This window comes from Leptonychotes weddellii, chromosome 2 (assembly GCF_054177405.1).
Source record: "Leptonychotes weddellii isolate Sample4059 chromosome 2, ASM5417740v2, whole genome shotgun sequence".
Classification (NCBI taxonomy): Eukaryota; Metazoa; Chordata; class Mammalia; order Carnivora; family Phocidae; genus Leptonychotes; species Leptonychotes weddellii.
In genome coordinates, this window is record NC_138370.1 from 88951623 (window position 1) to 88968748 (window position 17126).

A 17126-nucleotide genomic window follows, 5' to 3' on the forward strand; every position below is an offset into this window, starting at 1 on the left:
TCCCGCCTCCTCGGGAAAGGCCCCGCCTTCACGCTCCTCGAGCTAACCCCGCCCCGCACTCGATTTCCCGGCTTTCCGGACCTGGCGAACTGTATTCCCGCGGGGGTTCGACTGGGCGCGCGATCCAGTTGACTTACTCCAAGGCGCGAGATCCCGCGAGAGCAGGAACTTGAACATTTCCCCTAAAGCAAGAGTGGAGCGTTATTAGGGCTTAGCTGTTGGAGAAGGTGCGTGCCGGTTGGCTGTGTGGTGTAGAAGGAAGAAGGGGTTAGTTCTTCTCAAGCGGAGGTGATTATTCCCGCGCTCTTGGTCAACGTTTTCGGTATTTTCTAAGCTCAGGAACGCGAACCCACGAAGGACTGGGTTAAGTATTGTTACCTGAGAGAAAACAATCCGTACTGCCTGGCTTCAAAACCGCATGTGGGTATGCAATTCCTTTTAGCTTTCTGTGAATCATTACGATTTGTTTACAGTGAAATGGCTTCCATTGGCTTGAAGGTATATTCCCCAACTGGTTATTTCGTGACTATTAATAAAATGAAAGCTTTAATAAACATGTTGACTTAATTGTGGTAAGAAAAATTTGGCTGCCTCCTTACTCTGCGTTAGAACAAGTTATAAGTTAGAAGTTTTAAGCTACTGCTTCGGAATTGGGCTAAACTTTGTTTTGTAATTTTTTTTTATAGAAGTTTAAAAAAAAACCCACTGCCATCTTTAGTATCAAAGATCCCTCTCAAGTGATAAACAAAATTTTGAAACTCATTTCAAAGCTGATGCAGGTAGAACATACAGGTTATAAAAATTGATTTAAGTAAGCTCATAGGTAACTAAAAGTTTATTTGAAAAATTAGAATGAAGAAACATTTTACATTGATATAGGTGCATTTTGCTTGAGACTGAATGAATGTGAATTTATTGAGAATTTACTATATTTCCTTCACTGAATTAAGCACTAAAGGAAATATAGTGAAAGTTAAGACATAGTTCCTGCCTTCCAGAAATTTAAAACTTCTGGAGGAGGAGGGGAAGAAAAACTTCATTAAAAAATAGTAACACTATTAACTCTCCTTTTGGTTTCCCTAGTACCACTATTTCTTGGTTGTGCAACTACATCTCTGACACACTTTAAATATTTTTCTTAAGGCCCTCTGTGTTCTCAAGCTCTCCATTTTCTTTTCTTTTCTTGTCTGACCTTATTCCTCTCATATCCTTGAACAATCTATTTTACTAGGTGTCCCAGTGCACCAGGGACTCCCAGATGTGTATCTTCAGGTTAGACTTTTAAGCAACATCTTCATTTGGATATCACACAGATACCTTAAATAGGTCCTAAATTGATGTTGGTATCTTTAGCATTCCTTATTCCTGAGACTCTCCCCACCCATCCCTTTTAAACTAGCCCATTTTCATTCCCCATTTCAGATAATGGCACCCAATTACCCAAGACAGGAATCCAGCAGTACCCCTGTATTACATTTCCTTCACTTCCTCTATCCTAATATCAAATTCTATTGACTTATCTCCTTAAGTATCCCTTAAATCCACTCTTCTTCAATCTTCACTCTCACTGTCAGTCCATCAAGTAATTAACACCTTTCCTGACTCATCTCCCTTGGACAATTGCAATAGCCTCTTGTAATTTCCCACTCCACTCCAACCTATATTCTATTAATAATTTTTCTAACATGAAAATATGATCACAATATTCGTCTGCAAAGATTTTTTTCAGGGGCTTCCCATTACCAGTAGGGCCTTTCATGATCTTGCTTCAGACTGCTATCATCTGCCATTCTTGCCCATTTACTCCACACTAGCCATACTGAACTCCTTGCTTTTCTGTGATCTTTCCACGTTCTTTCAGGATCCTTTGGGTCTCAGTTGAATTGAAAACTTACCTCCTTTATGGAACCTTTCATAATTTTCCAAGACGGACTTGCCTTTCCTTCACCCTTTTGGACTTATTTCTGTTATAACAATTATATTGTACTGTAATTATTTATTTGCAAATGTAACTGACAAGTCAACCCCTATCTCCACTCTTGAAAAATAATTTGAACTGTGGATAATAAAAACTCATACTATCTCCTCTCCTCATTTAAAGATTACAGAAGAATGCCCTTTAGTTTACCCTGCTCGAGATTTTGACTAAACCCTGACTGAACACTTTTTTAATCCTCTAAGTTCAAACTTTCTACCAGTTCTTGGCATATCTAAGTACTGAGTTTTAAATTATAGGCTTGTAATAGGTCACAAGTTAAGCATCAGAAAGGCAGTCTGAAGCAAACAGATAGGAAAAAGGAAAATTGACATTGTACTACATATCCCACCCAGAAAACTTTGTAGGTAGGAATGTCTTTTCCTGCTTTTAATAATAACACACCCACAGGTTTTAATAATAACTTAACCACAGAGTGGGCATAACTCCAAGTGGGGTATTTCACCCTTTACTGGCCCAGTGATTGGTGTGTGGGTGATTTAGGCTAATCAGCATCCTTTCAGAGCAGTTTCAAATGGGATGTTTTCTCTGGTCATAAAGCTGTAAAGATGGGAGCTCAGAGCTGCTTGTGGCAATGCATGTTGCCATTTAGAGTAGCTGGTCTGAAAGAATAATGCAGATATGGGAGGAAATATGAGAGAGAAGAGAATCCCTTAAAGTCCTCCATCCTCTTATAAAATAGGAAATTCAGGAGTTGAGTGCTTACCAGACTCCTCAAAGCTCTGCAACATGACATTTTGTTAAATATCAGAAGGTCAAATTCAATATCCTTAGCATCTTAGCCAGCTCTTCCTTAGTCAAAACTTCACTAGCCATGCATCCCAATCCTTCTAAAAGGCTCTGCTATACCAGAGTCAACATTTGTTAGTTAACCACAGCTAGTGGTTAGCCAGTGGCCTCCTTAATTTTTGCTGAGTTATTGTCAGCTTAGGCAATTTCATTACCCTTGTATGTTATTTCACTTTGAAACATTCTAATTTTCTTATCTGTAAAACTGTGATGAGAAATAATACTTACATATGATGTATTTTGATACTGACCCAGATAAAAGCAAGTAAAGTCCTATACTGTATTATTACAGCCATTAGTGCTATTATTATGATTACCAATACTGTTGTCATCAATGATAATGTGATGCTGTAAGAACCTATATATTGTTTTTCTTGCTGTACTATGTATTTTATTACAATCTCAAAGATGTGGAAGGCTTTAGATTATATCTGGGCCAGCCTCCCATTCACTGAAGGATTATTACCACCAGTGGTTGTTTAGGTTCTGTTCATATATAGTCACATGATAGAAAACTTGATGCTTTGTGGTACACCCTATTCCTTTTTAAGATTAACTGTTAAGGGGTGCCTGGGTGGCTCAGTCGTTAAGAGTCTACCTTCAACTCAGGTCATGATCCCAGGGTCCTGGGATCGAGCCCCTCATCGGGCTCCCTGCTCCGCGGGAAGCCTGCTTCTCCCTCTCCCACTCCCCCTGCTTGTGTTCCCTGTCTCGCTCTCTCTCTCTCTCTCTGTCAAATAAATAAATAAAATCTTAAAAAAAAATACTGTTAAGAAATTTTCATCACAATGAATTGAATTCTATCAGTAATTTCCACATACTGGTCTTATTTCTGTTCTTTGTAACAACAGAAATCTATTCACTTTTCCATAAGACACTATTTAACTGTGAAAATACTTCTGTTTTTTCAAGCTAAAAATACTCAGTTCTCTCAATTTTTTGAAGGCCTAATTAATATTAAGCTAATCAATCAATTCATTCATTCATAATATTTCACATCACCTTATGAAATATTTAAAGTAAATTCTAAAGAATAATAATAATAAAATGAATTCAAACATATAATGTAGTGGTGAAATATAAATAAGAAGACAAATCAGAGCTATGAGAAGTTAAAATACAAGTAGAATATAAAGAATGAGAGCAAAAGAACAAAAATATGCACAAACCTATAGCTTAAACTTGTTTGGCTCTGACCTAAAATCAAAAGTGGATATGATATTTAAGTTATTGGTAACAGGAAAACATTTTTCTGTCATCACCTAAAATTGTTTTCCCCCATGTGGGCCTTCATCTAAGGGGGCTCTTATCTATGTTCACTGACAATAGACTCATCAACATGTCCCTGGAAAATGCAGTAACAGGCTTCATGTACCATCCATGAAACTGAGCTCAGGATGCTCTTTTGCTGTCAACTTCTGAAAAAATGTGACACCAAAAAATAAGAACAGATTTTTTCAACTAGCCCAATTATGGTTTGTGCATAAATATTCTTTCCCTTTAATTTTTTATAAAACAAGTTTTATAACATGTTTTACATATAAGGTTCTTTAGAATCTTAGAGATGGAAAGGATCTAAGAGATTAGTTTGTTAAAGTCTCTCATTGTACAGATGAGAAAACTTAAGTTCAGGGAAGTAAAGTTACCCAAGCTTGTGCTGGACGCTAAGTAGAACCAGAACTGAAACCCAATTCTGAAACACTTGGAATTGGCCTGTGTGAAATATTTTCCCTGAAATATTCTGAGGTTTCATAAGAGATAGTATTCTTTTGTCCCTTAAAGTACAATGAAATTTCTTCTATATTCAAGTATTGGTGATAAACATACTTGGCATCTTTGTACCCTTTTGAAAGACAAGGGAAGGGGAACATAAGGAAGTCGAGAGCATTTCACAAGTAAAGATTTTTCTGAATTGTGATATCTATGGTAGTACTTTGACTTCATGAAAAATACTAAGCAGTTTGGAAATTTACCAAACTTGTTTTCTCACCCCTGGGAACCTAACAATTCTAAGCCACGCGCGCATACACACACACACACACACACACACACACACACACACACGACTTTACATCTTGGACTGACTTGTTTTTAAAGTAGTTCTTTAAGAAATACAATAGTAGAATAACACCATATCTTTTGCTCATAGCATATTGGCTGAAGCACTGAGCCCAAAGGAAGTTGCCCTGGAGAGCACTTTTCTTTGTAAAGATGACGAAAATATTCAGGGCACCAGTGTTTTCAAGTTGAACTTCCTTATTGAAATTCACTTCACAGTCAAAAGGAAAAAGGGAAATACAACACTTTTTAATAGAGTAATAAAATTGTTGAAAGATATTCAGTGATAGAAATACTTCAAAGAATTATATATAAAGCAGAAATTCAAAAAGACTGAATTTATTTCTAATTCTCAACTATTAGTGTTCTTGAGTCTTTCATTCTCTTATCTGTAAAACTGAAATTGTGCTGGGGGTAAACAATCTAACTCTTGGCAAATAATATCCCAGGAATGTATGTTAAAGACTTTGTACATTTTATTTTTTTTCAAAGATTTTATTATTTGAGAGAGAGAGCATGAGCAGGGGGAGTGGGAGAGGGAGAAGCAGACTCCCCGCTGAGCAGGGAGCCAGACTCAGGGGTCAATCCCAGGACCCCAGAATCATGACCTGAGCCGAAGTCAGACACTTACCGCTCAACAGACTGAGCCACCCAGGCGCCCTAGACTTTGTACATTTTAAAATCAAAGTTTTTTGATTAAATTGTTTTCTACAAGTTTTGTCTTGTTACTGTTTCAGATTCTTTTTATTCTGAATAACTCTCCTTATGGAATTAGTTATAATAGTTTTAATGTGATGAAGAAAAGCCATCTCAGTTGCTAAAAACTGTGCTGACCTTTCAATTTCAAACAGCAGCTAGCAGTAGGTAGAAGAGTAGCTTTCAAACACTGTAGACTGTAACCTAGAGAAAGCAGTATATATTTTACACTATGATCCAGTTCACATGGACATGTATAAAACAAAATCAATAGTTTCTTAAAACAATATTATGACTGAGTGATGCACTCTGATATTTTATTCATTTCTATTTCATTTGAAAATCTTCTGATCATAACCAATGAAATTGATTTCTAGACCCCCTAACAGAACAAAACTATAGTTTGAAAGATGTGAGCAAGAGGTTTTTAACAGAAGAAGCAGTTCCCCCTTCAATATAGTGTGGAAATTTACTCCCTCCGGTTAGAAAAAAAATATTCATTTTGGTTTGATGTTATCACATTAACAATTTTTCACCCATTAAAAACTTCCTAACATTATAAAAAGGCCATTGCTCTTTGGCTCCACATTTTGCTAACATTACCCTTATTCACAGTTTTAATCCTCTATGGTTAATAAACGAGATGTACAAATTATATAAGGCTATATCCATATAGTTATAGATAAATATAGATAAATATGAAATCATTTACAATATGCCACCAGAAGATGTGCAGCTTATGTCTTTGTGGATGACTATGTTCTCAACTGAGATAGAGAGAGAATAAGATAGTGGAAGGAATGTGACATCAGAAGCAGAATTCTTGTGTCCTAATTTTAGATGTGCAGTGTGAGAGTGGGCTAGTTTCTTAACTTCTCTAAGTTTCCATTCTGTAAATGAGGGAATTGATCTAGAAAATTTCAAGATAGTATATAAAGTTCTTTGATTCTTTGATGGTTGTTCATTTAAACCAAAGAGAGTGTTTTATTACACTATTAACATAGTTCTAGTGGATGACATTTGGAAAATAATAACTTATCTTTGCTTATTCTTATTATATCTAAAACATTAATGTCCTTTGCTATGCTAACAAGAGAACACTTAAGTAAGCATCAGGGTATGGAATTGTACAAATGGCATAGTCTAATAATTTTGATAAGTATGATCATTAACCATAACTGATATATTTATACATATATGCATCTGAAAATATGATTTTTCTGTGTTGCTATGTGTCTTAGTCTGTTTGGACTACTATAACAGAATATAATGGACTAGGTAGCTTATAAACAACAGAAATTTACTTCTCACAGTTCTGGAAACAGGGAAGCCCAAGATCAAGGTGCCAGCAGATTCAGTGTCTAGCGAGAGCCCACTTCCTGATTCATAGATGGCTATCTCACTGTGTACTTATGTGGGGGAAGAGGTGAGGGAGCTCTTTGATGTCTCTTTTATAAGTGCACCAATCCCATTCATGAGGGCTACACTGTCATGATCAAATCACCTCCCAAAGGCTCCACCTGCTAATACCATCACATTGAGGGTTAGGATATCAGCATATGAATTTTAGAAGAGACACATACATTCAGTCTATACCTAAAAAAGTTTGGTAAGTTTATGATAAGTTTAATGTGTTTTTATTATTTTGATGAGTTTGTGAGAAAACTGTAATCATATACTATATTCACATCTCTTTCTATGTATCAGAAGAAAAGAATATTTTTCTTAAATAAGTGTGGCCCATGTTCACATTTGACTTTATGTTCCGAAATAGGTGCTGAGCCTGGAGTGTTGCATGGCCCAGAACAGAGCCTTGTGCAGGAGGCCTGGGACCTAAGGTAAATCAGCTATGTTGTAGAATCTTCGTTAGCCCCAATATTTCACATAGGTAGAATTAAGGTAAAATGGATATTAGAAAGTGAGTTTTAAAATTAAGCTTGAGAGTGGTAATTGGAAAGTATTCCTGCCTGCCTTTACAAGGTATGGTGGAAAAGAAGAAAAGGTTATTTCAGGTAGATTGCATTTAGGTGAATTTTTCATTATTTTAGCATCAGCTCATAGAGGAATCAGCTCCTTCCCCTGGTTATGAATTCCAGATGCCTACTTTCTTTAAGCAAAGCAGAACCCTCTCTACCCCTTGCCCACCCCTGAAAGGGAATGGGAGTGATTGTTTTTATTCACTATACTCTAGAGGTAATTGCGCCAAAACATTAGAATCTAGGGGCAATATGGCTTTTTTTTTAATTAAATTTTTTTTAATTTAAGTAATCTCTACACCACCGTGGGGACTCAAACTCACAACCCTGAGATCAAGAGTCAATGATTCCACTGACTGAACCAGTCAGGCGCCCCAGGGGCAACATGCTCTGTGATTTGAAACATTCCAAACGGGAATTTAAAGGAAAAATCATTTTAGTTGGGGGGGAAAAAAAAAAAAGGGTTATGTAGCCATCAATTCCATAGGAACTCCATTCTGATTGTGTGATGCGTTTTCTGAAGAGGTAGGGTACACTGATCAAGGAAAGTATCCGCCATATTGATTTTTAAAAACTCTTAAGTGACAGGCTGCCTGGGACATGGCAGTCTTGCTGCCCCCAAGAGGACTTTTCTCTCTCCTTTCTTTAACAACTTCACTGGTCCCAGCTGTCAGCTTACCCCCCACCCCCACGCACAAGCATGGTGCGCAGCAGGGTCTCAAGATTCTGCCAAGAACATCTTGCCATGATTGGATAGGAATCCCAGATAAAAATGCAAACCTTTGATTTGTTCACTTTGACATCCCTGAAAGTTGAATCACCATTGGAACAAAAGCTAAGAGAGTTAAGACAAAATACAGAAGGATGTAACCAACAATTCTGTGCAAAATAGAATTTGACTTTTCATAAGAAAAAAGAAGAATTTATTCACTCAAGATTAAAAGCTAAAGGCCTGGGAACTGAAGCGGAATCAGGTCAAAAAGTGACATTGAATGTGGAAGAAATGGCTGACTTTTACAAGGAATTTTTAAGTAAAAATTTTCAGAAACACATGTTTTATAACAGAGACTGGCACGGCCTAATTTTGCCATCGCCTTCTTCATGGGGAGAATGGCCCTGGAGAGGATTTGGAACAAGCTTAGATTGAAACAAAAGAAGACCAGAGCGCACCTGACCCACCCACCTGGTGTCTGAGTTTCTACGAAAAGTGGCTGGTTTGAGAGCTCATTTTACGAGGGCTCTAAAAAGCTGTAAGTGGGGGCACCTGGGTGGCTCAGTTGGTTAAGCGTCTGCCTTCAGCGCAGGTCATGATCCTGGGGTCCTGGGATCAAGCCCCGCCTCCGGGTTCCTGCTCAGTGGGGAGTCTGTTTCTCCCTCTGACCCTCCCCCGTCTCATGTTCTGTCTCTCTCTCAAATAAATAAATAAAATCTTTAAAAAAAAATAAAAATAAAAAGCTGTAAGTGATCTGTGAAAACCTCTAAGTCCCACACCTTCGTTATGCAGGCTCCTTCGCTTATGTCGGCACAGGGTGGGCTGGGAGAATGTGGGTCCTGGTGAGCCGTGGGTCCTGGTGAGCCATGGGCCATGTGACTCTGTCCTGACTGTGGGTTCCCACGCTGGCTCTTGTTCCGGGTGTGATATTAAATAGAGTCCAAGTACTAAGAAAAAAAATTCTTAAATGACATACAAAATATGGAAAAGCTCACAGGAAGGAAGACTATTCTATCAAGATCCTAAAAAGGCTATCTTAACTGCAATTTTGAGTCTGGAGAATGGAGCTAATGCTTATCCAAAAAAGGTAGTCAGTTTAGTGTTTCTATCTATGTCTGTATTTAATAAATTCCTTGCTCCAACATATAGTAATTCCAAATCAGAGCCAAGTATATTTATCCCAAAGAATTTTCAATGTAACCTCTAATCTAGCTTAGTTCTCAGTGCCTTTGATTTCTTACTGTATGATGTTGATATATTTTTATTATATTCATAACAATAGCTAACATTTATTGAGGGACTTACCATGTGTGGGGTAGTATACTTTATAATGCATTTATTTTTAAGATAGCAACTAATATTATCCCCATAATTCAGATACATTTATTCATTTAACACATTTTTATTGTTCTTTACTATGTACCAGGCACAGAGGATAGAGCAATTAATGAAAAAGGCAAAGTTTCTGCCCTGAGAGAACATTCATTCTGGTGGGCGAGATGAACATGGAAGGAACAAATATGTATATTACTTTGGTGGGTCGTAAGAATGCTCCTTGCAGATGTCCAACAACATTATTGACCAAGGGCCCCAGTTCTGGTGCACTGTGACCTCCATCACTTCGTTCGGGCCTAGGCTGCCTTCCAGTCTGTTCCCAGCCGATGACTGACTGTGACAGGGACACTAAGGCAAAACCGCTTCAGGGAAACACAGGGCCTCTCCTGCAGGTGACTTTGGCTCAAGGATCCTCCAGCAGCTGCACTGCATCTTCCCTCGACTGCATGCTAGTGTGGAACAAGTCAGTGGGGAACAGTCAGGAACAAGAGACTCCGTGAAGTCTCTTGGCTCTCCCAGCCCTCTGGACTCCTTCCCCCTTTTCACTTTGAGGGCATTTTTCCTAATACAATTTTTTCAGATTTAACCCCACCTTGACATCTGCTTCTCAGAGGACCCAGACTAACATATTATGTTAGGGAGTAATAAGTGCTATTTTAAAAAAGCACAATAATGGACACCTGGGTGGCTCAGTCGGTTAAGTGTCCAACTCTTGATTTTGGCTTGGGTCATGATCTCAGTGTCGCAAGATCAAGCCCCGCATCTGCATGGGATTCTCCCCCATACCCCCCCGCTTGTGCGCACGCTCTCTCTTTCTCAAATAAATAAATAAAATCTTAAAAAAAAAGCACAATAAGGTGTTAGAAATATATGCTCTGGATTAAGGATGGTCAGGGAAGGTCTCAGGCAGAGGTAGCACTTGAGTCACATAAAGAATTGGAGAAAACGAATTTACAGAGTGAAGTGAATTGCTTGAGAGTACATCGCTGATTTGTGGTAGATCAGCCCCCAGCTGGCACCTTCAAAATGACCACTTTTATGTTATCTGTAAGTACGTGATGATACAGAAAATGTACTGAGAGTATCTGTTTGGGGGGCAATTCACATCAGACAGTTGTGTACATGAAGAATTAGAAGTACTTCAAAAGGTATGAGGAGAAACCTGCAGAAAGCACTAAATGACACAATTAATTCCTGCCCAGGCTAGCATGAACTTCCTTTCAGCCTGCTCCATTCTGGCATTCCTTTTTTGCCCGTTTCATTTATATTTATTTTGCTAGTGCTGCAGCTTCTATACTAGTTCTTCAATCAGCAGTTTTAAAATAGGGTATGACACTGAATTTATCTTTTTTCCTTCTGACTTTTTCCGGTCCTGTTTCCTGAAACATCTCCATCCCCTACAGTGCCTAAGCTGTCACTGAAATGTGTTTCAAAATATAACACAGTAAAACATAACACAGTACAGAAAAATAAGCACATTCTTTTTGGAGCTGAACCATAATCTCTTAAAATTAGCATTTCCCCCCCGTCTGCCCATACGGACCAAATATTCCTATTGATATCACATTATATTGAGAAAGCAGAAAAAGTTTCTATTCCTGGATTGAAATCCAGCCCTTCTAAGGAATTCAAATAGAGACACACCCTGTTCTTTATCTGATAACACTCCAGCTTCAGCCCTGGAAATCTTTACACAATTTTACTTATTTTTTTTCTTGGCTCTGGAAAGTTGAACTTTTTAAAGTATTATAATTTTCCAAAGACTTGTTGATATATTGGTGAAGTGCTTTGATCAGTAGATTCCCCTTGCTTGTTCTCTGAGCAGAAGCTGTCACTCTTCCACCTTTCATAGAAAGCAAACCACTCTTCTTCCTACAGAATAGAGCATGTGGAGGTCGAAAGTATTTTTCATAAGAAAAGAAGCATTCAAAGCAATACTTCCCTAAGCTTAATAAAAAGCAGTTGTGGCTGAGAAACTGCAATGATGTCATGTAAGTTTTATCTTGCCTAAGCAGCAGAGTGAGGAAATTCCAGAATTAATAAGTCTGCTGGTACAGCTGTGCCCTGAGTTGGAAAGTTCAGGATGTTCTTTTCATACTCACGACTGGACATTTTGCTCCACATTAGCCTTTGCAAGAATAATTGGCTCCCTCCATTTCCAAGCTGCTAAAACATTTATAAATGGATCTATTTAGAAAATGTAAAAGTTTAAATGGATTCAATAAATGGTCACTTAGACTCAAAATTATTGTTTATATTTGCCTTGATTCTGTAATGACCTGTAATTAGTTATTTTTAATTATCAAGTGCCTTTGAATAGTGAGTTAAGAAATGGAAAATCCTAACTTTGAGAAATGATTGAAGGGAGTAGAGTTAAAAACCAAGAATGGTCTTTTTAACCATAGCTCTAGTTATTAATGTGGCTCTAGTTATTATCTAGAGAACAATTGGCCAACGGATCATCAGGAAATTGGCTTACATAAAATAGGAGATATAATTTCATGATCCGGAAGTCTGTTGAACAGTATAATGGAAATTGAGAGAGTTCTGTCTAGTTTTGCAAAGTAGAAAATATTTTCTTTAAAGGAATGGCTTTGGTGTATTATCACACTAGATGATTTCTTTCAACCTTACGGTACTTAGTGACATGCACTCCTTTCCTTTCTTTCCTCTTCTTTCCTCCTTTGCCTCTGCAGGGGAAAGAAAAGGAAGATGCACAGTGCTGAGCAGAAATGAGCAAATTTAATCAGAGTTTGCTTTTGTGGTTCTCAAATTTCAAAATTAAATATGCATGTTGCTTGTTTTATTGGGTTCACGTTCAGTATAGCCTGACAGAGCAGCCTTCTCTGATCATGAGTGCCTGAGTGACTTTGGAGGGGGTCTCTGAATTTGTCCAGTTTATAGCTGTATTTGCCTCAAACTAAGATAATGGAGATTTATTCTTATTTTGTCTAATGTAAAAAAATAGCTTAAGGCTGAATATATTTTAGAGCCAGACTTACCAAGTTCTCCTAGAATTAAGCAAATCACCTTAGTTCTCTAAGGCTCAATTTTCTTATATAATATTGAGATTATTTCTAATACATTCCTCACAGGATAATTATGTAAATAAAATATTACAAATATATGTTAAGAAGCCTTTATAAAACCATGAGTACAGTGCCTGGCATTTAATAGTCCATCAATGAAAGTTATTTTTATTCTTTTACTTTTTCTTTTAATTTTCTTTCTCCTTTATTCCATTTTTCATGTATACAAATATGACTGGAAAAGATATCACAGATTTTCTGCTGTTCTAAATAGACTCTCATATTTCTTCAGACTTGGAAAAATTTAGCTGTTTTTCAGGGCAATGGAAACCTATTCAAAATTCCTTTCAAATTCTCGATTGTGTAGCAACCAGAGTATGACATTTTGGCATTTCTAAAGGTGTCAGACAGCTGAGCTAAAATTAATACACACTTCCAGGAAAGGAAGAAATACAGTAGTGAACAGAGAGTTATTCCATCATTTTCTATCCAATCTTAAAAAAAAAAACAAAAAAACTTAAGATTTTCCCTTTTTAAATATTGCTTTATGGGAGTTGCAGAGCTGGGAGTATTGTTCTTTAGCTAGCATATTTAATCGCTGGGCCCCCTTTCGGTGGTTGACAGAATGGTGATATTGAGCATACAGTTTAATTACTTGGAGATGGTTGAAATCATGCAATAAAATTTCAATTTAATGAGAAATGATAACTCATTTCAAACTGCTAATAAAAACTAAATGATTTCTTCATAATGCATAATAGAATATGACTAATTTTTATTTTTTAAAACATTAAAAATGGACCAAAAAATGGCATGATGGGAGCCTTATATCTAGTTTATCACAGATGCCAATGTTATTATTTTAAAACAGATAAACACCAAAACTTAAATAAAACTAAGTTATCTTAAAGATATATTTTAAATTATACAAATTCTCTATAATTTCAGTATGTATTAATATAATACTTTGATATTGCTACTTTCTAGAGATTGCATTTTTTCATTAGCAGTTTTTAAAAAAATTTCTCTGCTTACAAGACTAGAGGATGATTAAAACAACCACCAATTCCAACACTGAATACACAGATTCTTTTGTAAATATGTAATGTTGTTATGTGGCATTTTCTTTATGATCCATTCTCCTTCCTAAACTTAGCCTGGTGCATAGTTTTCTATGACTGAGGCATTCCTTCTCTGGCATAAACATCTATCACAGAACTCTCAACTGAATTGAAATGGAAAAAACTGATACTTACTTCTTACCAGCTCTATGCTATCTACTCCCTCTATCATATTTTAAGACAGATCTATAACTCTATATTAGTTTGAGCCTTGTATATCAGTATGTTCACATATCTCATGATTGATGTGTGCTACCTTGCTTTCAGATGCTTTTGTACTCTTTCATTTCTTGTTTTTGTTTGCATTTTATAACATATACTCCCAAGTATTTAAGGACTAAGTAGACTTTAAAGTTTCAGCAAAAAAAAAAAAAAAAAAAGTGCTGCTAATTCAAATCATACATCTCTCTCTCATGTATATATATTTAGATTTAGATGTATATAAGCATGTATTTTATTTGTTATTACTCCTCTGAAAATGCATACATAAAGTCAAACCTAATCAACACACAGCTTTGGGATTTATGGAGCTTGAATTCCAAGTACACCCTGACCATTAAGACAAGTATGATGTTCGTTGAGTCATTGTCTCTCTGTCTGCTTGACTTAATACTAAATGAATATAGTAACCCAACTGAACTTTGGAGAATGTCATTGGAATAGTTACCTAGTGATTCAAAGCTGGTCAAAAAATACAAGCAGTTTAGATTCTAAGAATGACTAATGAAAAATCTTTATCCAGACATGCTGTTTTATCCCGGTCACCAGAAAGGAACCCTTTCCAACCCTTTTCTCCATCAATTTTGTTTGTATATCAGCTTCCATAGCTTTCATCCCTTAAAGAAAACTCCAAATGAGTCTAAATATCTTGCACTGCATTTTAATTCTAGATTCCACTTGAAAAACTTATTCAAAAATAGCTCATATTAAAGGAAAAGAAGATAAAAGCTTTTGTTGTCAGTTACTCTTCTGGACTTTCTCAGTGAAAAGGCTGGATTGTTTAGATCAGGTGAAAACAAAATTATGAATAAAGACAAGTGAGTTGAAAGTTTTTAAAGCAAGATTTCGAATTGTTTATTAGTGTTTGATCTGAGACTGAATTTAAATGTGATAAAAGGAAAATTGCTAAATTGCTATTAAATTATTGCTACTAATGAAGAGTGTAAGTGGCTTTGCCAGTAAGTAGAATAATAAAACAGCAACATTTATGTTTAGAGGGTTTTGTGGCAAATAAAACTTTCTTTTCATAGGTCTTCTGTTTCTGGTACAGTGGTATCCTCTGTAGGCTCAGTTGTTATCACTATAGGAATATTCTCAGATATCCATCCCTTTGGAGTCCTATTAAAGGACCGTCTGCCAGAAAGAGGATTGGCAAAAACCATAAACCTGGGATCTGTTAGAAGTAGTAGTTCAAAATCTGGAACTTTGAATTTAACCATTTTTGATGCTTTTTCAAAACCTCCAAATGGAGTGGCAACTCTGTGGGAAGTGAAAAGAAAAAGAATATATTAATTAATTTTCAAATTTACTTGCCAGAAAATAGAAAACAATTTAATTCGTGATTCTATGGGCATGTTGTTATATTCTTAGTACAATTTTCTGTTTTTGATCTTTGAGGCAAGCATTTTTATTTAAGGACCATGCTTTTATGATAAAACAGATATTTGTTAATACATTGGTATGAAGTCCCTTTGTATGTACTCTTAGTTTGGGACTAAACTAATCTATTCTATACCCTGAGCTCATTGAAAACATTTCTTGCCTTTGTGTCTTTGCTAACATGTTTCCCCTGCTTAGATATTTCCTCCCTTCCTTCCTTCCACCTGTGTATTGTGGCCTTTAAGTTCCAACTTCCTCTCAATTATCCCAGCTTGCATGCTGTAGTTTAGCCAAATTCCTATAGCATGCATTGTTTTATGTCAGTCATCTGGTGCTTATGATATGACACTTGGCTTTTTTTTCATAATATGATTTGGTCTGAGTTTGTTTTTTTGTAATATGGTTTGGTATAATTTGTGAATCATAAAGTCTTTGAAGGCAAGAAGTGTGTCTTTTGCATCTTTCTATCTCCACTTCAAAGACCTCAAAATTCTATTTTTCTTTTGAATAAAGTCCAACTTCTTATCTTGTCATTCAAGTCCCCACATAACATTCCAGCTTTCTTTGATTTAGCCATTAATTTATTTATTCATTCAGCACCAGACATTTCTAAGTGTTAGGGATGGAACAGGGAACAATGGAGTCAAAGTTTGAGCTCTTATATTCTTTTTTTTTTTAAGAGTGATAAAGCATGCATGCATGGGGTGGGGGGAAGGGCAGAAGGAGAGGGAGAGAATAAGCAGACTCTACACTGATGTGGGGCTGGATCTCACAACCCTCAGATCATGACATGAGCTGAAATCAACAGTCAGATGCCTAGCCAACTGAGCCACCCAGGCACCCCACGCTCTTATACTCCAATGAAGACAGACAATAAAAAAATAAACGTATAGACAAAACATCCAGTAGTAATGAGAACTGTGCAGAAAATTAAAATAGTATAATCCACTAGGGCATAAATGAATGACTAGCTAGTTGGGGAAGACTTCTCTGAAGAGGTGACATTTAAACAATCATCTGATGGTAAGAAGTTAGCCATGGGCAGTACAGCTGAAACACATCAGCATTTCAGGCACAGAGAGTAGGTAATGCAAAGAATCTAAGGCAGAGATATTGTCGATATGTTCAGGAAAAGAAAGAAGGCTTATGTTGGTAGACATGTAGGTAAAGGTTGATAGAGAGAAGACAGGACAGAGAGGTGGATTATATGGGACTTTGTCCAAGTAAGGAATATGAATTTCATTCTAGGTGAAGGGCAACACTGTAAAATGTTCAGCAGGGGAGTAATGTAATCTGATTAAATTTTTGGAAAGGTTACTCTGGCTGCTGTTACTCTGGGAATAGATTATAAGAGGACAAGAGTGGAAGGAGAGAAGATATTGTGGCAATTCAAGTGAGAAATGATGGTGGCTTGGATTTCAGGTGTTTTCCATGAAGATGGAAAGTAGTAGGTGGTTTCAGGATGGGTTTTGGGAGTAGAGTCAACAGGATTTTCTGGTAAAATGGATAAAAATTGTCAAAGAAATATAGAAATCAAGGATTAGTTGTACATTTAGAGTTTTAGCAACTGGCTGGTGGAAGACAGAGAGGAACAGGTTTGGTGTGTGGGTGGAAAACAATTTTGACATCCCAGTAGACAGGTCAATCATTTGTTTGCCCTGTTCTTTTTTTATGCCTCCTTCATTCCAGCCAAATTGAATGCACGGCTTACTCTTCTCCTTTATGCTCTCCTACCTTTAGTCATACTCTTTTTTTCTCTGTTGGAGTACTCTGACACTTACTACTACATTTCTAAGTCTCCTTTACGTTATAACT

The 17126-nt window shown here is 36.7% G+C and overlaps 1 protein-coding gene and 1 long non-coding RNA gene across 2 annotated transcripts in view; one reads left to right on the top strand and one right to left on the bottom strand.

Moving 5' to 3' along the window:
* The first annotated feature begins 60 nt into the window (after positions 1-60).
* Positions 61-14834, top strand: LOC115943398 (uncharacterized). Its single transcript, XR_004077972.2, has 3 exons — positions 61-424; positions 7314-7377; positions 8581-14834. It is a non-coding gene; the product is annotated as an uncharacterized LOC115943398 (long non-coding RNA).
* The window catches only part of MYOZ2 (myozenin 2), a 39969-nt gene continuing 37597 nt past the window's right edge, over positions 14755-17126 (bottom strand). The window contains exon 6 of the mRNA XM_006740612.3: positions 14755-15191. Within this exon, the coding sequence (XP_006740675.1) occupies positions 14957-15191 (235 nt within the window). The 3' untranslated portion in view covers positions 14755-14956. The remainder of the gene's footprint in view (positions 15192-17126) is intronic.